This window comes from Phalacrocorax carbo, chromosome Z (assembly GCF_963921805.1).
Source record: "Phalacrocorax carbo chromosome Z, bPhaCar2.1, whole genome shotgun sequence".
NCBI classification, from domain to species: domain Eukaryota; kingdom Metazoa; phylum Chordata; class Aves; order Suliformes; family Phalacrocoracidae; genus Phalacrocorax; species Phalacrocorax carbo.
The window spans coordinates 25,631,783-25,659,649 of NC_087548.1; the positions used below are offsets into that span (position 1 = coordinate 25,631,783).

The window sequence follows — 27,867 nt, forward strand, 5'->3', positions numbered from 1 at the left end:
TTCTTTCTGTGAGCAAGAAAGTCTGCACAAACAAAACTATAGTGTGTACATACTGTGGCACCATTTTTAGGGCTCCCACACAATAGCTGATTTCTCAGAGAAAATCACAGCTTTTCCCCAAACACGGTGCCTACTCTATTTAGGAACTGTGAGGCCTGGGATGAGGGCAGGCAGAGCTTACAGGAACCTTGTGGGCTGTCTCAAATCTGTTTCTGCTTCAGTTGTTGCCATGGAGTTTTGGGGATTTTGACAGTTCAGGGCAATCACTGGATCTCATAATCACTCTCTATTTTCATGTTGTTTTTCAGAAAGGGTCTGGCTAACATTTGCTGAGGAGGAATTCTCTCTGCAGTCTTTGCAGCCCATACTTACACTGCCAACAAGGGCCTTAACATTTAAGGAAAGAATGCTGTGTAGACAATTGAGGGCATCTAAACTTGTCCAGGGAAGTCCACTACCCCCTGGAGCCTAGAAAATCCAGCACTTCTCAGTGTGCAGGTGTAAATTAGGTTTACTTTCTCTCTGTTGAGATAAAGGTTAAAACATGGTTTGGGGATGCTAAAAATAGTGACCAGAATACACTACAGGATGCAGCCATGTAGGTCTAGATTTTATTTAGCAGTCCTTAGCTGACTTCGTCTCTTAGGTAGACCAGGAGGCTGGCTACATTACCACAGTAGAGGAAGTGTCTCAGAGCTCCTATCTTCTCTCCACTCTATCTGCAGCTGGAGCTTTGATTATCTCCAATTTCCATCCTGAGTCTGGACCATCTCTTCCTGTCTATCTGTTCTTTATAAGAGCTCATGACTGGGCACTAGGATATTGCATGGTAAAATGAGAAATTATAATCTTCTTCCTACTGCTCCTGTTACAGCACTGTGAAGGAATAGTGATAACCTCTGCTAAAATGGGTTGTAAGAAGCAACAGGTTTTCCATAATTTTATGAGAGTCATAACATTGACTTAAAATTTTTTAGAAAAAACAGACCCCATACAGCAGAATGTGAATTTGGGAACAGAATTGCAGAATGAGTAACCTTACTGTTGTATGCCAGTTGGTAAAGGGCCTGTGCCAAACTCACACTGCTCTTCCCTGCTGCTGGCGCATCGCTTTACATCCCTGATACACAGGTGTTGTGAAGGTGAGGAAGAATTTGTGGAAGTCTCCTTGCTCAAGTGTTATTCATGAAGAAACCTAGCACCTCTTGTCAGCAGACTTGTGCAGAAACTCTGCACAATGTGCTGGCAGTACACTCGTGTGTCTGAAGCCAAATTAAGACGGTGTCACTTCTACTTGTCCCTGATAGCACACAGCCTCACAACCTCCCTGCATCTGCCTGAAACTGAGGACAGGCATTTCTGATGTTTAGTCACAGTGGTATAAACCCACACCAATGCCTGAAAAGGGGATCAGTGGGTTATGCTTCCCCCTCTTCCTGTACAACCTCCTGATGCTCTGTGACATATAAAGGCCTGAAGAGTGTTGGGCTGAATTCTTGGTTTTTACCCTGAAGGTATCAGAAATGTAAATGTCAGAGTGTAAACATTTGCCAGAGTTTTCCTCTAAGCATCTCTGCAGGTCTCCTGATGGTGATTCATGCAGCTCCTCAAGAGCCAGTAATCAGGAAAAGTGCCTTTAGCAATTACGCTGTTTAGTCCTGACCAAATCACCTCCACTGACAAGACGGTAGCACTACTTGGACATGATAAAAACACCTGCAGCAGGTGGAGGTGTATACTAGCTGTTCTTCCTCCCCTGGCAGAGACACCTTACATCTGGTAACATATTCAATTAATAGCTTATATATGTTATATTTTTCTAAGGCTTATTATATGTTCCACTGTCTTGAATGGGAAATTTCTGCTCACGCATATACCTATTGTTGCTAGGATTTATAATGTAACATGACCAGCCTGTTAATGCCTTTTAGGATGGTTTGAGGCAAATCAGAATGTTCTATGCCCTTGCTTCATGCTTTGCAAATGCTATGGAAAGTAAATTGTACTTCACATTCATTGTCAAAAAAGCTTTTTAACGGCAAGAGAGAGTTCAGAATTGATTCTCTTGGGAAGGAATGAAGTGGGTCCTGCTTACTCTGAAGTAGGATATTTATCCTGTCCTAAGGTCTAAGGAGACCCTCAGAGATAAGAAGAAAGGACCTCCAAACCATGCTGTATGTATGGGTGGTGCCTGGCCCAGCCCAGCGATGAGAGTTGCCACTATGCGTTGTTTTACTCTCTTCCAACCTATGACTGCAGTTGGCATTAGTGGGTATTCCTGCCACTAACACCAATGGGTTGTATCCCACCAAATAAAAGCTTTTGAATTCCTGGTCTTGGATACTACTTGAGAGTGAGTATGTAGAGATAAAGTGCATCAGGTAAAAAATTAAGGTGGTCTTCACAGCACTGTGATGTGTGTATTTTCAATAAATCTGGATTCCCAGGAAAAGAACTCTGATTCCAGAGTTTACTGCTGCAGCTGGGAGGAGCACTCTACACGTTCCTATTCACCCATTTTTCTGCTAGTACTTCAGGTAGACAGCTTTTTTCCCCAGAGGTAAGGCAGAGATATGAGTGAATGAACCACCTCTTACAGAAATGAGTGTGCTAATGAAACATTTATACACCACCAGTGCAAAAGTCTTGAATTAAAAATTGAAAGGCCTATTCATATTACAATGTGTTTTCAGGATTGGCACTAATTGGCAATGCTGTTGGCAGCCTCAACAGGAAGGGCAGAACGGAGTAAGCATGGAGGCTTACTCATCCAAAGAAGCGGTTCTTCCAGGTCAGGCTTAATGCACGTTTACTATGCAGAAAGTACAGCAGAGCGTTGTTGTTGCCGGTAGTGTAACTGTGTTATTTGGAGAGCCTTGGATTTGCCAGTTCTGTGAGTCTAGGGATTTTCTCAGGTGCTAACCCCACTCTATCAGTGTGTTTTGAAACCTGCTTCTCGCAGAGGTGGACTTGTGCCTAAATATGCAGAATCAAAGAGGAAGAAGGATATTCTAAGCAGCGTAAAAAAGAATTTGATGGAACACTGACTAGTTCAAAAAGGCAACCATTTGAAGATGCTAATGGCATAAAACTGATGCAAGAGCTGCTACAAAACTCTACTTTTTGCATTTGGCCCATTAAAGCTATAACATGGGACAGACGTTTGCCCTGCTAAAACCCTTTGTTGCACCTCTTCTAAATTTGTCTTGAACTGTATGCTCTTTCTCTCTGACTTTTCTCTGGTTTATTCAATACACTGCTGCAATGCTCACTTTTTTTGCCTGTCATTTTTGCCATATATCTTCTCCTTTGATTCCTTGCTATCGTTTCTTGGTAAAGACCCTGATCTTTATCTTCAAGGCCCAATTACAAAACCAATCATTATCTTCTTATGCATCTCTTCAGGCTGTCTAATGTATAGCTATGATTTACTGACCATTCTTCTACACCTCTTCATACTTTTTTTTCAGTGTTTCACCTATACCTGGTGACCTTGTGCCAAACTCATCAATAAATCTGTTAGCCAGTCGTTCTTCCAGTTCTTCAGGACCACACAGAGCGTATGCTCTTCCCAAGCATTAACAACCGGGTATGTAATCAGGGAGTTTTGAGATGTGTTTTATTTCTTTTCTTGTATTTTGTTTTCAATTAGCTGACATGAAAGCAGTGAGTAGTGGACATAGGGAACAGCTGTATCAAACCATAGGACTGTTTTCCTTAATTATAAATTATGCAAAGACTGTGTTTTAATCTCAATTTGTGCAGTGCTGACCAGAACCTGTGGAGAGGATCTACGACCCTGCTGGAAAGGAGGAAAGGGACATTTCCTTGCCTGAAGTGTGGAGGCAGGAGAGCAGCAGGGTAGGAGCAGTCTGCTGCAGCTGTGCAGCACAGAGTGGGTGACTGCTCCGTGTACTGGGGGAGGACAGAAAGGGAAAGTTAAGCAGATCAGGGATGGCTGCTTGTAAACATAGAAGGCGGGATAAAGTGTGTGAATGGGCAAATGTTTCCAGAGCTGAGCCTGGCTCGTGCTGTAGCTGAGGCTGCACCACTCTGAGCTACACAGCTCTCTCCCTACTCTCCACCAAATGAATCCAATGCCTGACAAGAGATGCTCAAAGCTGATTAAATATGGACATCTTCTTAAGAAAATGTTTTCAAAATGAGCTTCTCAAGTCGTGCCAGATATTGTTTTGCCACAGAGTACATCACTGATTTGTGACAGTGAAGTGCAAGCAACAGTGCTTTTCCCAGGATGGAAAAACATTGTAAACGTATATCTTTGCTGCTTTTGGCTTTAGCTCCCTTTTAGCAACTGTAGGCAGCAAAGCACCCCTCTTCTGTTTGTGTAAGATAATGCTTGTGGAGCACATGATCTGGCATAGTCTATAGGCCAGAGCAGAACAATACTGTCACTTGTCTTCTGTAACTCTGGGGTGATATAATAAATCTTGAGTGCTTTCTCAGATTTCAATTTATGGCATAAATTAGAGCAGTTCAGTGACTATTCTAATATATGCCTTGCTGCCCCCAGATTACAGGGCCTGTTCTGGCAGCCAGTAATAACTGAAGTGTAGAAGCGCTTTGGCTCAGCTCTATTTTTTCTCAGGCAGTAAGAGAAAGAAAAGGAAGTGACAAGGATCTGCAATGTTGCTTTTCAACACCTGGCAATTCTCTTACACATTGTAAATTCCCAGGTAGGAAATTAAGCCGGTTGTTCTGCTGTGAGAATGATTCTAAACCAGAGGTAGAATCTGATGGGAAAGGTTTGGCTTTAAAATCTGAGGACTCAGGAATTATGAGTAAGTCTGGGTTTTGGAGACACAGGAGCTTGTGTGCAGAACCTGGAGTACTGAGAAGTCTTTTCTCTGATTAGTTAAAATTATCAGTTAGGTTTGGAGTATATATGTATATAATTAATTTCGCCAAAATTAGGTTTTGTATTTCTGTATATATCTCATGTTTCCTTATCATTAAATGTTCGTATAGGCAAACTTCTGGGTCAAATTCTGTCCCTAGTGACTACTATAATCCTCTTCCCCCAAAAATTAACTTCTAGGCATTTTAAGGGCCTGATCCAAGTACTGACAAGAAACCATGGAGAACTATCAGCATTGTTACAACCTAACAGCTAGCTTTAATAGCTTGTTCAAAGCAGAGGAGGACTGAGATTTGAAGAATTTGATAGAGTTATTTTTCCTTCCACTATTAATCTGTTAATCCGTATAGTCATTATAACATTACAAAAAAAAAAAAAAAGTTTTGTCCTTTTACCATCTGGGAATGCTGGATAAACTGGTCAAATTGCAAATCTGAAAACGGGGAGACTTGCATTCTGGTTCCTACTTTCACTATCTATGCACTGTGTTAGAGCACATAAATAACCCGTCTGTGCTCACATTTCCTTTTCTATGAAGTGGAGATGATATCTGTTCTGTAACGAGGTTGTGGGACTTTATTCACTACCAAAGAACTTAATCTGTTTTGATTCCACAATTGGATTAGCCCGGGGGACACTGGGCTGTACAGGCATAAGCAAATAAGGCTCTGGTGTATATAGGTATGTATTTATGTATAAAACTAGTACATTAGATTAGGACCTATGTTATCCGTATAGACGGCTCAGGACAAAAAAAAAGAAAAACCCAAACAAAAATAAAGAATATTTTCAAGAGAATATTTTAAAATAATATTTTTTTTAAATTGACAGCGTAACTAGGTTTAAAAGCCATTTAGGCCCTTAAAGATGAAGGAGTTGCCCAGGAGGATATGCAAAAGCTTTCAGGTGCCTGACTCCCGTGACCTGCTTAGGTTTCACGCCTCTGAAAGCGTGGCCGCAAATCCCGGAGTCAGTGCCCGTCTCAAAAACAAACATCCAATGGGACTTTGTTTGCCGCAAGATGGTAACCGGGCGCCCGTGGCCCTCTGCAAGAGGCGCGAAGCTGGCGGAGCCGCGGCGATGAACTGCTGACGGCGCTTCGGGGACGAGCGGGGCGCAGGGAGCGCCACCGCCGCGTGCCCCGCCCGCCCCTGCCTGACCCCCCGCACCGCCCCGGCGCGGAGCGCAGCGAGGCGCTTGCCCGCCCCGGCTCCAGCAGAGCCCGCTGCCCTCTCCGCGGCTGCCGGCCGCCTCCCTCCACCGGGGAAGCGGCGGCACCGGGCTGCCGGCGGCAGGGACGGCCAGCCCTGCAGGCGTCGTGGCATCGCCCCTCCCTCCCGCCTCCTCCGCCGGCGGAGGCGGCGAGGGCCAGTGTGAGCAAGGCCCCCTACGGACGCCCTCCCGCCGCCCGCCCCGCCCTAACCCCGCCCAACCACCCGAGCCGCCGGGTCCCCGCGGCGGCCCCGCCCCACCCCGTTACCTGCCGCTCTCCCGCCCCGCCGAGCCCGCCCCCGCTGCGCCATTGGCGCTGCACGGCCCGTCCCCGCCCGCAGGCGCCACCCGCCGCCCGGTAACGCGGCGGCCGGCCCGGCCCGGCCCGGCCCGGCCCGGCTCGGCTCGGCTCGGCTCAGCTCAGCCCGGCCGGGGAGAGGCGCCGCCGCGCCGCGCTGCGCTGTGTGGGGCGGGGGTACCGCGGCTGCCGGCGGCGGGGCATGCGGGTGGCGCGGCGCTGAGCCCCACCGGCCATGGCTGAGAAAGTTTCGTCGGCGCCGGAGCGGCCGCGGGGCGCCGGCCACGTCGGGTCCTCTTGCTCCGGCTCCTCCTCCGGCTCGGAAACTCTCTCCGAGGAGGGGGAGCCCGGCGGCGGCGGGACGGCGGCAGCCCCCGGCGGGGCAGCGGCGGCGGGGCAGTTGCGGCGGCGGCGGCCCAGCGAGGAGCGGGCGAGCCCCGGCAGGCGGGCGGAGGACGGCGCCTCGCTGGAGGAGCGGGAGGAGGAGGTGCGCGGGGCCGGGGCGGCGGGCGGCGGCAACAGGGCCGCGGCGGGGGGTGGCGGCGGCGTGCCCGCCTGGCTGCAGCCCCTTCCCCTAATCTCCCCGGCTACACCCGTGGAGGTCGTCTTCTGCTCCCCCGCCTCTTGCCCCTTCCCGCTGCCAGTACCCAGGGTTTGGGGTTTTTGCGTGGAGGGACTATTTTTGTTGTAAGAAACCGTATTTTTTTCTAGCGTGTCACCCTTGGATAGCGTGGCTCTAAAGCAAACCCCTCAGTGTCTGACGGAGGTGATGGGTAAGCCCCTCGGCTACGCTAATCCTCTTGGGCGAGCTAATGACAGGCTGCGGCGGGTTACGGAGGAGCTCCGTGCGTGACAGATCTGTAGCGCGATACACGGACCCGCGAGTCTTTCCCTCCTCTCCCCTGCTGATCTCGCTGCACTACCTGCTCACGGCACTCTTAAAAAAAAAACAAACCCCCGCTGTCTTACAGGGAAGTGACCCTTTTGTGTCTGAGGTGGAATTTTTTTGTTTTCTTCTTGTTGCCTGGTTCGCACTCAGAGGTATTCCCCTTCCGTGACCCCCGAACCCCGCGCGTTGTTTTGTCCGGCTGCTGCTTTACTTCGCCTCTGCACACGGGCTCCTGCACGCCTTAGCTGAGCCGCCGGCTTGCCTTTCGCTGTCGTCAACTTTTTAATCTGCTTTTAGGTGGTGGTTCTTTATTCTGTGCCTCTACGCTGCTGGCCGAGCAAAGGGAAATGCCAGGGGAACCCTTGCATTTTTAAAGGAGTATTTGCGAAGCGCTGGCTGAAGTTATTTGTAACTAGTTAAACTGTGGTTGCCGGGATTGTTTCCGTCCACAGTAACGGCTTGTTTATGTAGCTCCTGTTTTCCCCTTCATTCCCTCTTGCCTCCTCTGTTGAATTGATATAAGCATAGGACAGTATGGTAAACTGATCTAAATATAACTTTCTTCCATCCCCTATCCCCCCCCCCCTTTTTTTTTTTTTCTTTAAATACTTAAACTTGGACCAGGTTCCTGGTCTGTTTCAAGTGCATGAGCCCACAAAGGGTGCAATGTATTTGCAGCAAAGTACATTTACGACGGTAGTAGAATGAATGCGGATATATCCATGTAATCTATTTTTTTATAGAGATGTGAACTGGCTTTATTCACTGAACTGAGTAGGAGCTCTGTAGCTGCTTTTAGCGTGGTGCTCACTGGTAGGTAATTAATATATCCTGCTTCTCGGCAGGTCTTGTACGTGTGGGCTGGGGGCTGTGCTTACCACACCTACGTGGTGTCTGGTTGGTTTGGTGCTCAGTTGGTAAGCCTGCAAAATACTGTGCAGAAATACACAAAGGCTGCCTGTTCAGTTAGCTGAACTTGCAGCCGCTGGCAGACCAGTTAACTTCTGGTTAAGGTTAAGGCTGGTTCTTTCTGTGTGTGCTTTGGAGATGAATTACAGGCACCTTGTGAGTTACAAGTGTAGGGAGGGTAAGACCAAAAAGAAGTCCACGTTGCAATTCATTGCAATTTGGAAATTCTACATGGGCAATCTAATACCTCATCTGCAGTTAGTAATGCTAGAAGATACCAGCATAAGATCATTCTAATGTAGTGGGAAAGGTTGCTTAGAGTATGCAGCCTTCTTCCCACCCCTGTATTCCCCTCTGCTAGATTCCTTTGTTATCTGAAACTAATCTTTTTTTGTCTGTGTTTTTTGTGCTTTGGTTTTGCCCATTCTTCCATTTTGGTGTAGGCAGTGTTTGCAGCTGAATTCCTGCCTACCTGCAGAGCCACCTGACAAATCCACCTGTATAATAATATTTTTTTTTTTTGTGCAAGGGCACCACAGTGCATTAGAGCTCAGAAATAAATACATGCATGATAACTTAAAACTGAGAGAGCATCTATGTTACTTGCACACTGAAACCTTTAAGGGTAGTGGAAAAAGGCAAGACTAAGGCTAGAGATCAATGTACAGATGATTTCAGACATTTTTACATGCTACCTGCCAGAAGTGTAACATTGAGAGAAGTGCCTGAAGATACCATTTTCACATTGACATCCCACCTAATTACTGTCAGATCATGAAAATCTTTGTGTTTGCTGCAGTTTTGTTTCTGAGTTCTTTTGGTTTTATGGATCCCCAGTGCTTGATCCAGGTTTCATTTCTCCTCTTGCCCTGTCCTTGTTCCTGTTGCCAGCGTAGCAGAATTGAATCTGTTGTCACAGCTGTTCAGTATCCTTTAGAGAGCAGTGAAATGGATTGTCCTGATACCTCTCTTGCTGTTACCTTAGCTGCCAGTAAATTCTTCAAAGCCATGACATCAAAAATATTTTTCAAATTAAATCTATAAATGGGTAATTAGAAAACATACATATTTTCATTTACATATTACAATTTACATATTACTACTTCTTGTGTTCGGCAGAACTGTTTATTCTCCAGTGCCATTGTGTATGACATACTTGAAAACTCTGATCTTGTCTCCTCCTAGACCTCTCTTTAGAATAAACAACCCCAGTGCCTTTAATCTTCCCTTATAGAGTGTGCTTCCAGACAACTGATCATTCTCATGGCTGTCTTGTGGACTGTTTCCAGATGGTCACGTCTGTCTTGAAGCATGACATCAAAAACCAGAATGCCATACTCAGATTTAGGCCTTGCCAGAGCTGACGAGAACAGAAAGTTTATTTCAGAGGTTTCTCAAGTGGTATTAGGGTTTGCATAATGTAAACTGGGCTTTTTTTCCAGTTTGTGGTCCATTATGAGTTTTATGCCTTTTTCTGGGGAACGAGGTGAACATTTCTACCAGAAGGCGCTGGGTTTGTCTCCCCAGCTCAGTGAAGGAAGCTTAATGCTGTCACTTAGAGTAGGGCTGCTTCTTTTATGTACAGAAATTTAGTAGAACTGAAAGCTTGATAACTTGTCTTCTGAGTTTCACATCTGAAAGAGTTAATTCCTGGAGGGGAATAAGGAAGGGAGTGTCAAGGTGGGAAGAGGAAGTACATTACTTTTTTTTTTTGTTATAATCATTACTTCATCCTACTGTTCCATAAACTTCACCTTAAAAAAAAATTACAAAACAACCAAAGAAAAGCAGTCTCTCATTTCATGTAAGCAAGAACAAATGATAGTTTACAAGATTAGGGCCATCAGTTACTGAAGTGTTTTTGATGACTTACTCTGAGATCTTAGGCACATGACAATTAAACATGGCTTGTGTTTCATGTGGGAAATACTTTGGTTCTGGAGCGTCAGTGTGTTGAAGTGCTGGGGATAGCAAACACCTGAAACTCAAATGAACTCAAGCAGATTATTTGCCTACGCTCTTGTGAGGTGAGTGGCTAACTGCTGACGGAAGCATGCAGGATGGGATTGCATGGTGAAGGGCACTCAAGGCAAACACTACATAGAGGTCAGCTCACTGCTTTCCTAACATGGTTGTTCCGTTTTTTTAAGGATTATTCTGTATTCTCTTTAGAGCTCTTTAGAGCTCTTCTTGTTGGAAAGAGTATTTTCCAGACTGTCAAGGGTGCAGTCAAGGCTAGGCAACAGCATGTTTTCTGTTGTAATCTGGCTGCTTCTATGGTCTGTGGGTAGTCAATACCAGACTGGAATTATGGGGAAATGGATAAATGCAAAAAGCCCTAGGATCTTCCCATTTTCCATTCTGTTCTGTTTCTGTCTTCTCTACACTAGTCTTCCTTTTCGGGGAAAAAAAAAAAAAAAAGTCTGTGAACAGGAAACATTTTGTATGAGGTTGTTTGAGGCAAATGGTGCCAAATTTGCAGTTATTGGCTGCATTAGTTTCTCTCATTCAAAATGTTTTACGGTCTTCTAGTCCAACATGGTATATGATTTTCTTTTTTGATGGTAGCTTCCAAATCTTAGCCTGTGTTTTACAGGGCAGATAAGGGCTCACTTGGATTAATCTTGTTTCTCAAAAAGAGGTTGAGGGTAAGCTACGTGTTCCTTGCCTGTATCAGTAATCTCAAGGATCTGAAGGTTAAATTGTGTATGTGGGAGTTGTCTGTCTCTTCCATCTCTGTCAGCTGACCTACTGAAGAAGCTTATGTTCCTAAAAACCTTGTCACATTGACTGGGAATACACATGGCTTACCGGAGTAGAGTAGCAAGACAGGGAGGATCAGTAGTCTTTAAGAGAGAATAATACTTTGTCATATACCACAGCTGTCTTCATCTGAAATGTATCCAAAAGCTTCAAAACCTGCCAGTGTTCTCCAGATTACCATAGTGGATTGTTTTCATTGTTTTGGATGCTTTTTTTACAAAAAAAATCAAGCAAAATCACACACACAAAAAGGGACAGTGGAAGTATGGTATTTTGTTCTCAAAAAATTCCCATTCTTGATCTGTAAATTAAGTGTTTGGCACTGAAGCTGCTATCAAAGTTGATAAGAATTGATCCTGTGTTGAAAAGATGATGAGCAACATGGATAGGATTTCTCATGAAGAATGTCCACTCACCTTTGAGGTTGATTATTCTACATTTAGTCCTACTCTTTAGTTAATGTGTATAATGTATTAAAAAAGATACTTCACTGCATGGAGTAAGAAGTATAAAAGCTTTTTCATTGCTTCTAACTAGTCCCCTGAATCTGCCTTCTTGCTGTTTATGTTGCAATCTGTTGTGGCTTCGGGAGGACTATGTGGTGGGAATTAACTGCTGGGAAGCTAAGATTCAGTCATGAAAGTACTCAGAGCAAGGTGAAGAGGATGGTAAAGAAAGGATTTCTCCAAAAACTGCTCTTTCACATGTTGGCCCATAAGCGTATGTCTACTAGAGAGCTACAGTACCTCCAGCATTACAGGTTGTCTGCCAGATCTTCACCCCAACAAAACTGCAGTGTAATTTGGAGGAGAGGTGGAAATCAAAATGCTTTGGGATAAAGTAAGCGAACCGCGTGTGAAGTGATGGCAGTGTTCACATGTGCATCCATGTATGATGGAGATGGTGGTAGTTCTGTCAAAATGTCACTGTGACCTAACTAGTAGTAATGTTTTTGTTACCTTTCCCTTTCCCCTCCTGCTTGTCCTGATGAAGTACTAACTATGGGACATGCTTGGACCATGTGGGAGATAGCACAGATAAAATTTTGTAATTGTTTCATACTTTCTTGTCTCTGACAGTGATGGGCCATTCCCTGTTGTAGCATACCCAGAATGTTACAGCTACATAAAGATGAATGGCCTAATTGCTAGAGTGTGATCCTTAGATCACACTAAGAAATAGTAATGCAGACGTAGAATGTGTACTTCTCAGGGTTAAAATGATTTCAGTGGGATGAAATAAACACTCCTCTAGCCTAGAGCTGCCACAAAACTGTTCTTGTGTCATGTGAGCCAGAGAAACAGCACTGCTTTTGTTTTTAGATATGTTTGTGATAAGTCACCTATATAGTTGAATACACTTTAGGTCTGTAGGGCTGTCTCAACAGTCATGTAAACCACTTTTGATTTGCTTTTACTGTGAAAAACATGTATGTTTGTCTCCTATTTTAAACTTTCTGCGTGTAGGATAGGCCTTTAAGGTGAATGCAGATATGCACCCTTATTACCTCGGAAATATACTGGGATGAGGAGAGACACATTGTTGATGGCTTTATCTAATACAGCTGTGTGCTCTTGCCTGAGGTTTTAGATTAACTGTACAACAGAAATGTTTGCAGCTCTTTGGAGCTTCTTTTCAGGACATTTGGTGGATATAAATAGGCCTATAACTAGAGCATCTCCCTTCTCAGTTGGAATAAGTGAGAGCTGAAAAAGCAGATTAATCCATTGAGTTGCATATCTGTTTTCATGTGCCAGAACTATTTAGCTAGTTAAAATACTTCTGGAAAGAGGTGGGTGAAGACCCAATAATTACAGTCTTCAAACCAAAATTTGAATGCATTTGCAAAAATGGTTGAGTGGGCCTTTTTCTACCCTTTAAATTTTACAGGCAGGAGTCCTGAGGCTAATCTTCAGGATCCCTTAGTATCTGTATGTTCAGCTGTGAAGTAAAATGTAGAGAAACATCTTTTCTGAAAAGCTCCAGCTCTGTGGAAGGAGGACAGCCTAAGTCCAGCACAGTCCCCTGCCTTTGAGAGAATTTTGGCTATATGTAAGCTGCTTTGAACTGAATGTCAGTAAACATAACAATGTGGTGCTACTCTTGTACCGTGAGGAACCTCCATATGATGGGGCTGCTCTGCTAGCAGTAACAGCTTATGTAAAGTTGAATTTACAAAAAAGGGTAAAAGAGTTCTAAGTCTTGAGGCATAAAATACGAGCACTGTCAAGTGCAGTGCAAATGAGAAGATCCTCGAGCTAGCAGGATAGCAGCTAGATAGCCTTTTACTGCGACAATCCATGTAACGCGGTAACTTTCCTCTTGTTGTTGCATATTATGCACTCTCTCCACCTACCCCCAAAGCACATCTGTGATCTCAAAGATTGCCATGCTGAAGCATTAATACATATCAGTTACTTGGTTTCTGATCTTGCTGTTTGGGTTACCTAGAGCTGGCAAATATTAATCAGCAATGCTCTCTGCAAAAGGCATGAGAAGAAGATATTTACCCTTATTTTAGAGGCAAAAACCTGAAATTCAGAATTTGGGGGCTTATGAAAAGGGGTGTGTTGAAATTGAGAAGATTAGTAATGTGAACAAAGTCCTTAAAGTTTTCTATTAAGGCTTCCCTAGGGAGAATTCCTCTGACACCAGGCTGAAGGTTTTCTCTTACACCCAATACAGCAAAGCAGATGGCTGTTATTAAGAACTTCAGTGAGGCAGGCTCTGCCTGTTCTGCTGCTGAGTTCGGAAATGACCTATGCAGGCTCTGAACCGAGAGAAATACCAGTCTTTTTAATAGCTTGATAAGTGAAAGAGGAAAGGGTGAAGAACAAATGTTCTTTGGGTTTTTTTTTTATTTCTAATTTGTTTTGGTTTTGTATGGTACCAAGCACAGTGACATTCTAGCTTGCATTGGGAGCTTCTCAGTGTTATGGTACCACAGGGAGTACTGTGCCTGCCATTGCTAAGCCCTTAGAAACAGTGATGTGGGCTTCAAATACTCTGCAGTCCAACCCCCCTCAGTTTTTATCGTTTATTGCTTTAGTTGTCAGATTTGTGGTTTTTCTTTCAGCTTTTCTCTTGCAGCTGTGGAGCTTTAAAATTGTTTTTGAAACAACATTTTAATAGTTGGGTGATATTGGATTTTAAGATGTATGACTGATGAGAGACTTGTGTTTAAAGTAATAAAATGCTGGTAGCTCTTTGTGCCATGATAAAGGGGAAGGAAAAAAGATGCAGGTACTTGAGAACAAGCTAGCTGAAAAGGTGAAAAATATGGGGAAGTGGTGGCAAACAAACTCCGCTTTGAAATCAAGCTAGGAACCTGTCTCAGCTTTTGGTTTACTGAGCCTGAGTAAAGTTGTACTTACCCCTTCCTAGCTGAAAGGGATCCTTTCATCAGAATTCCCAGCTGAAAGACTGACCTGCTCCAGCTAGGGAGCAGTGGGATAAATACCTTGGCTTCTTGTACAAATGTAAGTAAGCTGATGAATTTGCACTTTTCAGAGGTGAATTACAAGTATATAAAGGGTTAAAGCTCAAGTGTTCTGCTATATAAATAGCCTGGTTGCCACAGGTTTCTTTACTGAGTGCATCTACACTACAAGTGGGAACCAGGGATGAATGCAATACTTTTTTTTCTTAACCTTTCTGATGAAACAGTTCTGGAAGTGACTTTCGGGAGAAGCAAAAAAAGAAAGAAGCCATGTACAAGCTACAAAAAACTCTTCCAAAAGGATTAAGTGTGGTTGAAAATAACTGATCATAGGATGGCAACCTGTATAGCCAAGACAGATTAATTCCCTGTTGCCTGGCAGAGAATGATTGTATTAGACACATTTTGCAATATATCCTTGTTATTTTTTTTAAATTCCTAGAGAGTAGTGGTTATATACTGAGTGACAAACTTCCTTTGTGAGGCCATGCTGCTATACTAGTGGGACTGTGTAATTAATTGCATCTGGACTATTAATGATCCCATTGTTTTTAATAGGCTTACAATCCTGAGGAAGGGAGCTGCAGGTGAATGGAGCAGATGAACTGCTGCATTAAACTGCTAATTTGATTTTCATCATTACCTCAGAAAACTTTTACTAGAATGTAATAATGCTGTAGCTATGGCTTAGTGGATGCTTTAATCGTAATGCTGTTATTCAGGCCATATAATAAAGTCTCAGATGTCTTTCATGCTGAGTTTCAGGTTTTGTGCATAGCATTTGACAGGGAAGGGCAGGGCAAAATGTGACTGATATATTTTGCTCTGAGCTGGCTAACAGGATAGGTTGTTTATAGAAAGACATAGAAAACCTTTAGCTCAGTTGGGTCTTTATAGCTTTGATAAGTAGATGGGCTGATGTTAACCTTCTGGATGTGTTTTAACCTGTGTGGTTATCAGTGGTTCCTTCCACCTCCCATTTGTTCACCTACTGGTGGTGTTAACACGTCATACCACTGAAAGACCTGTTAAAGATGCCATTGATTTTCTTGAAGCAGCTCTGCAGCAAGCAGAATACTGCATATTGAATTGGCTGTACATACTTCTAGAAAATGTGGGTCTAAATTAAAGACTGAAACAGCTAGGAGGTAAACTTGGGCATATCACTTATTGGTCGTTGCAGAGCAGTGGCAGTCATTGACTTTCTTGAGTTTCATTGCATTTGCTGAACTGCAGACCATGTATTGGAATTGTAGTGTGGGCTCAGGGTAGCACTGAATTCTGCTGAGAGCGTATATACACTCACACTGAGTACATGTTAAGGTAGTTAGTTGCATAGCATCTGGTCTTCTCAGAAAGAAGACATGAGTTAAAGAATATCAATAGTCATTTACAATGCTATCACTATGCTGAGCATGACCTTCCCTTCTGGCACCTCTTCTTGTGGTCTCTCCTGGTTTGCTTTCATCCCAACTCAGCATGCTTATTTTTAAATTCTCATCAGAGGTAATAACTAGTGGCTGAAAAGTGAAGCAGCTGAAACCTTAAGGATTACATTCAGCTGACAGTGGTCCTACAATTAGAGTAGGAGAGTTACAGGTAGGGTAAGGGTGTGAAAGGAGGAGGAGGAGAGAGGTTCAGTTAAAGTATAAAGATGTACATTAGGGGAAAACCTTCTCCCTAGTGTTCAGTAACCTTTATGCTTCTAAGTGCGTTACTATTAGTGTTTTTTAACAGGGCCATTAGACACAAAATGAAGGAAGAAATACGTTAAAAGTATGTAAAAACATAAAGCCACACCATCAGGCACTTTAGGTTTGAGCTTGTTTGAGGGTGAGGAAGAGAAATATATCTGAACCTTGGTATGTCGGTATGGCTGGGAGGTGTGAGCCCTGCTGTTACAGCCCTGCTTTACCTCACCTGCATGCTACCTAAGAGAGCAGCTATGCCAGGGACTGTGGCATTGTACCTCGTGCCCAACAGAGGAACAGCCTCACAGCTATATGTGCCCTGGTGGCTTACAAGCAGGTAGAGACAGGTTTTATAGCTGTAGGAGCTAAGGCACTTTCATTCCAGGTCTGCTTTCCCAATACGACGCTCATAAGGAGTGTTTTTTGGCATGGTAATTAAATTAAGAAAAAAGTAAATTGCAGAAACTGCAGATGACAAATGTAGATATATTAAGTCATAGATCTGTCACTGGAAAACAAAGACTGAATTGGAATTAGCAAACTAAACGTCTCTGAGGACCTGGGCTCTAATCCAGGACAAGTTGGGAACATTTTTCAATGTAAGTGTGTGCTAGCATCTTGCCTGTAGCTAGCTGCAGTTACTGAAGTCTTGCATGCTTTTTGAATTTATTTAAAACAAACAAAAAACCCTGCTACTGTTATAAACAAATTACTTTAATGCTAATGATCCACCTGTAATTACACTAATGCCTTTACTCTAATTCTTTCCATATGGGAGCTTTAATAGATTGTGTTGCAGAAAAGTTATTTTGACACTAAAACTTCTTGTGTGCAGCTTCTGGAAAAAGGATCCTACAGTTGCTGGATGATGAGCCTGATATGAAGAAAGACTTTTCACAGAATCTCATTCCTGCAAAACGAATGAGACATCAGAAAGAACCTTACCTATGTAAGCAAGTAGCACAGTGCAAAGGGAATGGATTTGTGGGGTGAAATGGCTGGTATTGAGGACAGTGTCACACTGTATGTATTTTTTGGGAACTGACTTCAGACCAGCTCTGGTCCAATCCCAAGGGTACACTCCAGTTGTACAGGAGCTGGGTATGCTTCAGGGCTTGTCAGAAATGTGGTAGGAGCCTTGCTGGCTTTGGCAGTGATGGTGCGGTCCCCAGATCAGTCCAGTCTGGCCCCCGAAGTTCTGGATTGGTGCCTGGCCAAGTTTTTCTAGGATGTGTTGAGGTTTGTGCAGCTGTTGATTCATGAAGTGCTTTTTCTGGATAAGCTTAAGTTGAGTGTCTCTGCAAGAGCTGCAGTTGCAGCTTTGGTTCTACTGTAAAGATAAAATAATTTCCATTGAAATTTCTGGCTGGGTTTGGTATTTTTCATTAGTCATTAATCCCTCTGTCCTCATTGATTATTGCTGAGGTAATGTGCTTTCATGAGAGAATTAACTGGTGGTTTGTGTGTTAATCCTTTCTGTTTAGATTTGAGTTTTTTAATCCACCTCCTAGATGTCTTGCCTGTCTAAGGCTGTGATTTCTGCCTGCCTTAATTTTTTTGAATAGGAACTTTCTTCCTACGTGCAGTTACTCTTTGGCAGCTTCTTCCCTATGTTTAGGTATAGCCACTTCTAAACAGATTTGCCTGTCTCCTAGGAGATAAAATAATACCATTGCACTTGATTTTAATCCTTAAAGATATTATATGTACATAAATAAACATGGAAAAAATACATTGTCTTCCCTATATTTTAGCAGGTGTGGACAACAAGTAGAATGGCTCGGCCTGTTTTTGTCTCTGATGGTACTGTTAACAGATGCCTCCTACAGTTTGGTATTGGTAACTGTGCAATGTCTGTACTTGTTCAGATAGCATCCAGATAAAGCCAGTTAAGCTGCCTAAATACACCTGTGGGCTAAAGACATTCCTATAACAATAGATTTTTTTTTTTTTTTAAACTCTAAAGCTAGGTCCCAAAGTTTAAGGACTCCACTGAAACCACACAGTGCATGCATGTAGGAGATACTTGGTCTCCAGTGTGAAGCTTCTTGAATTTGTTTTTGATATTATGGAGCATATATTGACAGAAGTTGTAAGTAAAAATATATAGCTGCATTCGTTTCAGTTAGTGTTGTGAAAATTATGACTCTTCACTTCCTGCAAGATTTTTATAAACACATTTTTTTGAAGATCCAGATAACATAGGTGTGGGGAATTAACTTTGAAGGCTTCTTCGTAGAGACATAGCACTTAAAATAATTCTGGTGATTGCATTCGCAGGTGATGTTGTAGAACGCCTTCTGAAGTCTGTGTGAGGTGTCCTGTATGTTGCTGATCACTTCAGCGCAGCTTTTGTGTGTTCGGAGTTGTAGCACAGCACTACACAACTAACCACTAAAGCACTTGGAGAGCTTTTATAATCAGACTTTATCAAAACTATCATTGTTTTACTGTATTGTATGCATTATGCTTTGCTTGAGTGCTCTCACCCAGTGATGATTATCCTTTAAGTGTTTTTATGTGGATGTGCAGACATGAAATGTAAGCCCATGTGAAATGTCATGAGGCAAAACCAATGTTGGACATAGATAATACAGCTGAATCAAACCTTCATTACTTAGCTCTTGGTTGCACATAGATGTAACGCTGGTGGATTTGAGGTTTCGTTGAATCTAGCTGGAGTTGTCAAAAGAAATAAAGTTCTGTTTTTCCTCTCTGCTTCCCTGGCCTGCACCCTTAGTGACTGAAGGGTGGCTTTGCAGAGTCCAGTCTCAATGGCTGCAGGCCCAATTTGCTGAGAACATCTATAAACAAAACCAAAAATCTGTTTCACTTTGCAGAACAGTGAGCTGTCTGCCTTCCTTGGCTCTCTAAAGCCAGAATCCAGGTTTGGTGCTCATGAACATCTGTGTAAATCCATTTGTATTTAGTGCAGTTCAGTAAATGTGCCTTTTCTCAGTGAAGTCCTACTCAGATGCTATTGTTTCCTTTCAGCAAGTACAGTTGTACTGGGTACAGGTGGCCAGGCCCTGGCAGTGGCAGGCTGCAGGGGCATCCTGTGTGAGGAGAGGCTGGGGCTGCCCTGTGCCAGACATGGTGGTCCCACCACAGGGCACAGTGAGCCCTCAGCCAGGGGTGGTGGCACCTTGGGGAAAGTGTGTTTAAGAGAGAGCAAAATGCTGGATGGCAGCGAGGAATGTAGAGGAAAAAAGTGTGAGAAACAGCCTGGTGAGCAGCAAGGTGGGAGAAGAAGGGAGAGAAGGTGCTCCAGGCACTGGAGTAGAGATTCCCCTGGAGGAGACCATGCTGGAGCAGGTGGATATTTGATGAAGGAAGCTGCAGTCTGGGGAGAGCCCATGTTGGAGCAAATGTATCCTGAAGGACTGCAGCATGTGGAGGGGATCCATGTTGGAACAGTTTGTGAAGGACTGTGTCCTGTGGGGAAGGACCCACACAGGATCAGGGGAAGAGCGTGAGGAGGAAAGAGTGGCAGAGGGGAGCTGTTGTGGTCTGACTCCAACCTCCATTCCCCACCCTGGTGCGTCTCAGGGGGGAAGAGGTAGGGGAGTTGGGAATGAAGGAGTGAAGCTGAGCTTGGGAAGAGGGAGGGGCGGAGGGGTGATTTTAATTAGTCTTTGTTTCTCACTAGCCAACTCTATTTTAATTGGCAATAAATTAAATCAATTTTCCCCAAGTTGAGCCTGTTTTGCCTATGATAGTAATTAGTAAGGGATCTCCCTATCTTTACCTTGATCCACAAGATTTTCCATCTTATTTTCTCCCTTGTCCTGTTGAGGGGGGTGGGGTGAGAGAGTGGCTGGGTGCATGGCTGGCAGCTGGCCAAGGCCACTGCAGTCCTTAATTCATGTATACAATGCATTTCAAAAACTTTTTAAAAGTAAATTGTCTGAAAAATACATGTGTTTAAGTACATATATCATATACAAATATATAGATTTTTATATATGTAAAAATCCATGCACTTTTAGCTGACACAGCTTGGCAGCTGGAACTCTGCTCAGTTTGCAAGTGATTTTTTTTCTTCTTTCCTGAGTACAGCTCTATAAGCTCATGCTGAGTTTACAGTTAAGTCCATTTAACACTTCAAACATCACCTCTAGTTACCAATGCTGGGCTCTTGGCTTTCAGCTATAAGCTTACTTTTTCTCTAAATGTGCCTGGTGCTCATACCACGTAGCAATGCCTAGAAATTAATTTAAACTCATAGTAATATCTGCATACCTTATGAACAGTAAAGGTGAAATAAGACATTGACATGCTGTTGGAAGTGGCCGTTGATGCTGATTTCCAAATGAGCCCAGCTCTCCTATCAGAATATGGAGTGGGTCTGTAAGTATTTGGTTCTTTGCAATAGGTATGGAATCATGTTGCTGCTACTTTGGGGAAGAGCTGTGCATGATTTCTTTATGCAACAGTGTTTTTAGAAGATCACTTAAGTTATGCATAAAATGTTTTTCTAGCTTTTTTTTACCCCCAACCTCAAGTCCCTGAACATATACAGGGAAGTGAAGTACTGCTGCTGCTGAGGTCTGTAGAGCTGAACATAAGTGGGTTCAGGTATGGAGCTTTAACAGCTATGCCTGTAGTGCTGCAGGGTATGTCTGTCAGTTGTCATCTCGTAGGATGACAAATCTGTCATTTGAAAACTGGTAAGTGTAAACAGTAACACTGATACTGATTTCATAGTATAGTTACCTTTGAACTGTGTGTGTGTCTCCAAAGTGGGTTTACTGTGTGGAAAAGTAAGAGTGATTTTATTTAGGGAGAAGATAGTAAGTCTAAGGGAAGAGAAAATAAGTCTATGGATAAGATGGAATATGTAAATTAAAACAGATCTTGAAAAAATTGGATTATCTGACACTATCTACTCTCCCAGTTACTACTGCGGCCTCACTGCTCTCTGTTTGTTCATCTAGGTAGAGGTGTAATTTCTTTTCTTACTATGAGGGGACAAGATTAAGTTAGTAAATGGAGTCCATTGCAAAGTCTTTAAAAATCAAATTAGTATTTTTAGTGTATCCTTTTATTTCAAGAAATATTTTTGTAAAAATATGTGGAATTTGTCAAAGGTGGATGTTGTAAGTATCTTAAGAGTAGGAGTATGTGGCACGGGAACGTAGCACTAATTAAAGCTTTTTTTTTTAACAGTATTTTTAGCTTTATGAAGAAAGATTGCCAAGAAAAAACCTTTATTAAGGTGAAAGTTGAGGGTTTGTTCTGACTCAATTCCTTGGTCTTCTAATTGCCAAGGTTATAAAACCTTTTTGGTCATCTTAAATCAGTCAGTGTCTTTAATGAGTAGTTTTGTGTGAGTTTGGGATTTGAGTTGCATGTAGGCTGGAATCATGCTATTTTCTATGAAAATTCTAGAACTAGTTGGATTAAGGTATTTTTCCCCTGAATAGGTGTGGTCTCAGGAAAGGGACAAGAAACCCATCACTTTTTCCATTGTTCTCTTGATTATAAAATGGGCTGTCTGCCAAGGGCAGGGGGAGGTTTGAAGAATATTGCATTGGTAAGCTAAGGGATCTGCACTGTGGGACTGGTGTTGAGGTTATCTGTGGTGGTGTGCAGCTCACTGGCCTGAGGTTGTCCAGTTTCATGGCTCAATTACATGTTCATGTGGCATGGTGAATATATGTGGCCACACACCTGGAGTTGTGATTTGCTGCCTCCATTTTGTTACTCTATGTGTGCTTGGCTTCAGCCTCGAGCATTTACTGGCATGGCTGATTTATCAGCTGTGTTATAGCCTTGGTGTAGGTTTAAGACTGTACAGAAGTAGTTTTGTAGAGATGGCTTTTTTCTCCTCTGTATTTTTAGTTTTATTTTCCCCAAACTAGTTACTGCTACCTTGCTTTGGTATGGGTGGTGGTTCTTGCCTTAGTTCAGCCACCAATTGTGGTGCTTTAGAATAATCAAGTAGTCTTTTCTAAGCAATAAAATTTTTGTAATGAGGCCTGTATTCCAGAGGGGTATGTTAAGTTGGATGCTAAAGTTGAATGTCTTTGTTTAAAAGACATTGTACGGGGGAAGAAGTTTTGAAAATAAAGTAAGAGGTAGCCTGACTACTTAAAAACAGAGAAGGAAAAAAATAGTTGGCTTATTTGCATTAGCCTAATTTAATTATTTCCATGGGATGCTGCAACTTTATCTCCAGTGTCAGTAGTGAGTTCTTACTTACATACCCATAAAGCAGATCTCTGAGCAGAAGGAATGCTGGAGCTAGCAGGCATTTTGCTTTCAAACTGTTTAAAGCTGAATGTGTGGATGTACCAGTGACCTGAAAAAAACAAGGCATGGAAGTCTGAAGATGGTTGTGGGTTTTGCTCGTTTTTTGGATTTGGTGATTTTTTTGTTAATTTTTGGAGCTATCTTGGGCACTGTGTAATTACTTTCTGGGTCATGGATTAGCCTCTGTATTATTCATGTCATCTGCTAAAGAACTGCCATACATACAAGTGTTTCGTAGTGGCATTACACTTCTGTGGAGACCTTCTTCATTATCCTATAGTCTCACAGTCTGGATCAAAACACTTTCTCCTTTCTGTCTAGCAGTGGATTTGTGGTGTGTAGACCATGGAGGAATGCATTAATTATCTTTATTCACTGGGCTACAAGAGGATGATGGAGTTTGAATGCAAGTTTGTACAAGTACCAAAACTTGACCGATATTGAAATCTATGCTGCTATTTTTTCCCTCTGACAACTTATGCATTCATTGAAAATAGAACATAGGAGAGCATAGGGAACTGCTGTTCAAAATTCAGTGACAGCTGATAAATTTCTTAAGCTAATGCAGTTGAGGAAGGCTTCTGAGGAAGTCAGTTGATACTAATGGGTAAATGGAACATCCAGATTTTTTAGCAGACCAAATGAGGTAAGCCATCTTGTTACTGTAAGGACATAGTGTTCTCAGGAGTAACGGTAAAAAAGTGTGTGCCCCAGAAGTCCTCTGCATGAATGGTGTTACACTGACCCCAAATAGTGACATTGGTGGGCTGCTTGTGCAAGAACTTACTGAAGTAACCTTTGCTATTGCTTAGTACCAGTACTCTGGTACTGCTGCTATTTTGGATTTCTGTTACTTGACAATTATTTACTATTGTCACTGTTTTGACTGCAAGAGTTAAAAAGGGAAGAGGAAAAAAAATCTGTCCTTTTCATGTGACCTAACTGCAGGAATTCCCAGAATTCTCTTGCAAGGATTGTTGGCTGGACATCTGTGCAGGGGCCTGAAGACTGTCACAAGAAAGGAAAAGTAATTGACACACAATTTCGTATGGTCAAGGTGTTTCAAGTTGAGGAGACACTTTGGTTATTTGAGACACTGTGCATCTGTCAAGCTAATGGCTGAAGTGAAGTTTTTTCCAGGAATGTCTCTCTTGCAAAGAGAATACCTGTAAAAGAAGAGGAGGGGGAAAAAAAACCCAGGCAGCTTATAAAGTTTCTGGGTTCTCAGATTGATTACCTTGTCAAATTTAGTCTCACCATTTGAGAAGGTATAATAATGCCCACTAACTGACTTTGAGCTTTTACTTTTCTTCCTTGTATGTCTGTTCTCTGCCTGTTTTCCTTTTTAGTTGTTTTTATTCAGCATCCTCAGATTAAGGCTCACCCAGTATTTGTGTTACCTGAGTTTTAGGATGGTGGTACTTGTCTCCTTTTATACATGCTGAAGGGTAGTGTGTGGCTGTATGTGGAATGCATATTTCAGTATCACTGTTTATGTAAAAAATGGTGAGTGTGCAAACTTCACAGTGGGTCCAAACTGCTATTCGTGCAAACTACTGCTGTCTGTTCTACACCTAGTGCTAACCTGTTTTCATAAAGCACTTAGTGATGCACCTAGGCAGATGAAACAGCTTCATATGCATTCATACGCATGGCTGGCTAATGGAACAGTGGTACTCCTGGAATAAAACTGTAATCTGTCTGCTTCTGGTGAAATATGCAAAGTTGTCTCTTGCCTCACCACGGACAAGGATTCTTTAAACGAATCAACATTTGAAGTTAAAAATCCTTGGGACAGGTTCCTACCCTATCATTACCTAAGAGAGAACTGAGCCAAATTGCAGTGTTGGGGATTTGTCTCAATAATCAGGCCACTTTATCTGAGACATTGTGGTTCAGATTGTCTACCCCTTGGTGACATACTGCTTGACAAGAAAATTGAAGATGGCACTATGTTTCTAGGGTGGGAAGGGTAGCTAGATTCAGAAAAGTGAAAGGAAAAAGGAATTCTTTGATCTCTCCTGTCTTTACCACAAACCTGTTGTGAATGCTGCTTAGAAATTCAAGTTCAGGTTTTGGAGAGCTTATGAATGCATGTGAAAATCCTGGAGCTTGCAAACATGATTGATCTCTGCATAGCATCCCACTCTCATTTTAAGATTTTGCAGTGTGTATCCTGGTAGACAGAACCACTGTAGTGGAGCCTTTCCTGTACAGAGGGATCTGAACTATGAACAGCGTGTCATTAGTATATCCTCTGATAGTAATGGTGATGGCCCAGCATGTCTGGGTTGTGACCAGTAATTATAGCCTTAGAGGTGATTAAGTCTCTACTGGATATTCAATATTCCTGCATGTGTGTGTTGGAGAGGTGTGAGATAAACTTGCAGGAACACAGGCCTGCATCTCACTAACTTCCAGGGTAGCTTTCCAGATGAAGGCAGAAAAGACATTACATGTAGCCACCTATTGATGGTGTTCATCACAGCCTGCTACAGACACAGGCATAGATTTCTGTTCACTTCAGCTTCTAGCTGATTAGAGATGCCATGACCAGAAACTTAATTCAGCCTTGGTAACATCTAAGTTGAGATGCAGGGATTTCAAGTCTGGATGGGAGCATCTTGACTGCATGCTTTATCAAGTACAGACAGCTCATGCAAGTACAGGCATTGGGTCAGTATTGGATCAGTGAAGGAGAAACTGATTTTTAAATGCTGTAAGGCCTTCAAACTGGAAGACTGTAAACATGCATAGACATGGCTGCTGAAGAGGCTTGGTCCCATGTGGCCCTATGAAGCAATTCATGCTGACAAGATCTTAAAGCAATAATTACTTTCCTTTTATATTGTGGGAGAAGAGGGTCAAGAAAGCATGGTTAGCATGCAATAATCTGGGTTTTTCTAGATGAATGTTAGAAAAATAACTTATTCAATATTTGTCTAGCTTAATTGGTATGCCATAGAAAATTGTATGATTTGCTATTCTTAGTTTTCCATGTCTGTTTTGATGACACACTACATTAGATTTCTACTGAATATTCTAAGCTATTGTACTTGTTGTCATACTGCATCTGCCTACGAGGAATTTGTTTGATCATTAAGTCACTGGGGGGGGGAAGATACAGCTCTGCACGATTTTGTTTGGGTTTTTTTTTGAAGTAAATAATTCTGAAGTTGAAGTGTTTCGATGTATGCTGCTAGTGGCAGGCTTCTCAAATATAGCAGTGACAGCATTAAAATATTCTTTTAGAGCCATAAGAGCAAGCATCAGCAAGACTTCAGTCTTGCACCTTTAATTATCTGTTTAAACCTTGAATTTCCACAAAAGCAAGAAACTCAGCATTTTTTGGCTTTTTTTCCCCTCTTGCAATGTTACACTGTTGCATATTATATTGCTATAAAGTTAAAACTTGATGAAAAAATTGGGAGGTACTTGAGGATTCCAGTTGCTTGGAAAAGATGATGCATATTTTTGGGTAGGTTTTGGGCACTGAGGAATGGTTTGGTCCAGGGTCTACAGTATATGTGGAATAATCCTGCAAGCAGTGTAACCAAATGGAAGTTAACTGGATTGCCTGCATGATGGATTACACTGTATGAACAGAGGCAGGAGGTCTGGGAGTTCATCTTAACAGCAAGTATTTAAACTATATTTTTAAGATGTGCAAATTTTGAGCTGCAACACTTGAAAATTGGCTTCTCTTGATCTGACAAGTTGAAGTTCATGCTTTGTTGGTCTTTCTGCAGCAGCATGTGACATCAGAAATGTCATGACCACTTTGTTAACACATTTATCTTCTTCAGTTAAAAAAAAAAAAGAATCATTCTAGTGGTGCGGCCACACAAATGAGCTCCCCTTTTTGCTGATTAATGTCAAAAGTTAAATCGGTTGTCCTGTTTCTCTTTGCATTGTATATGAACTCTTAATGATTTGTTAGCTATTACAGTGTTGGAATGAATGATTAAATACGTGTTGCAGACATGGCTGATATTTGAGGTTAGGAAATGCTTTGTGTATGTTTTATATAAACAAGCGAAATCCACAAATAGGAAGCTGTGTGTATTCAAAGTCAGATTAGGAGATAGTTTCCCCAGTGTTGAAGTAGCATGCAGATCTATGTTGTGATTTTTTTTCTTCTTTCGATGATTTGTTAATAATCATTATGTGTATTTGTCATTCTAATCATGGGAGGCTTAAGGAGAGCACAATTAGAAAAACACTACCAGTAAGAAAGAAACTTACTGAGCCTTCAGTATGGTAAGACTGAGTATCCAGGAACAAGCAGAATAAACATCAAAACACCCACATTTTTGTAAAGTAATGCAGCTTAGTTGTCCTAGTGACCTCTAATTTCTTTTCTTTAACCCACACTATTCCACAGACATCTCTGTGCTTCATTGGCATGGTCACTGCTTCAAAGCAGTTAAATGTTACACGCATCTTTCTGTAACCTGTTTTTTGAATGTACTGAAAGGTTAACCTTTTAATTTTTTAGCAAGCTGCAGCTCTATGTTAACAAGCATAGAGCTGTTCTAAATTGAGACATTCCAATACCCTAAAAAATTAATAGTTCCAAATATAGTAGAAAACTCTCACTTTCTAACCCAGTAGCAGTTAGGAACAGTAGACTTCAAAATTACATCATCTTGACTACTATCTAGGAGAAAATATGGTCACAGCACAGAAATAGAGAAAATTACTGTAAATGCTTATATATTATGCTGCAAGGCAACACTGGATCAGAAACCTCACAAAAAGAAATCAAGCATAATATGCCTAGGTAGTATATAATATAGCTTTTCACTTTTAGGATTGTATATTATAAATAAGGTAAAGATGAATGCTAAGCAAATAATGTAGTTGGAGCCCTCTTTGTGGGCCATGCTTGGTTTGTGGATTGGTTCTTTTTCTTCCAGTTTTTGAAGAACCACATGTAAAATGATAGTAGCAGAAAGCAAAATACTTACAGAAGGTTTTGACTGCACTGTCTTTGCTGCTGATCTGGCAGTGTAAATGGACAATAAGCTCTCTGAGACCTCTTGGCTTTAAATTTATGTAGTCCAACTTTATTTGATTTTTTCCCCCTCCCTCCAGGTAAATTTATAACAGCAGATGTTTAGTCTGGGTCTTCATAATTGAGATGTATTGCCCACATGCCTTGTGAGTTGTTACTGTAGTAAAAATCTATTGGCACTTGATTACAGCACTCATGAAAGTCTTTGTCAGATAACTTGTTTTACTTCCACTTTTTAAAAATTTGGTGTTCTCGCATCATGAAACATCTCAGTAAATTACTTTTCTTACTATAGTTTTTACAGGGCTTGCAGTCTGATCTATACTGAATTGTGCATTTAAGAAACTGCTTTAGGAACAGCATATCAACGTTGCTTTTTAGATACTGTCAGGCTATTCCATTAACACAATTGCATGAGTTGTTGAAGTAATTAGGAGTATCTGAATCTCTTAGCATAATACTCATGTGGTTCACATTGCTGCTTACATAAATTATAATTTGCTGTACGTGTTTCA

At 42.2% G+C, this 27,867-nt stretch overlaps 1 protein-coding gene across 1 annotated transcript in view; it reads left to right on the forward strand.

Moving 5' to 3' along the window:
* Window positions 1-6,521: 6,521 nt before the first annotated feature.
* Window positions 6,522-27,867, forward strand: part of MAST4 (microtubule associated serine/threonine kinase family member 4) — a 314,534-nt gene continuing 293,188 nt past the window's right edge. Inside the window, exon 1 of the mRNA XM_064438315.1 lies at window positions 6,522-6,876. Coding sequence (XP_064294385.1) covers window positions 6,625-6,876 — 252 coding nt within the window. The 5' untranslated portion in view covers window positions 6,522-6,624. The remainder of the gene's footprint in view (window positions 6,877-27,867) is intronic.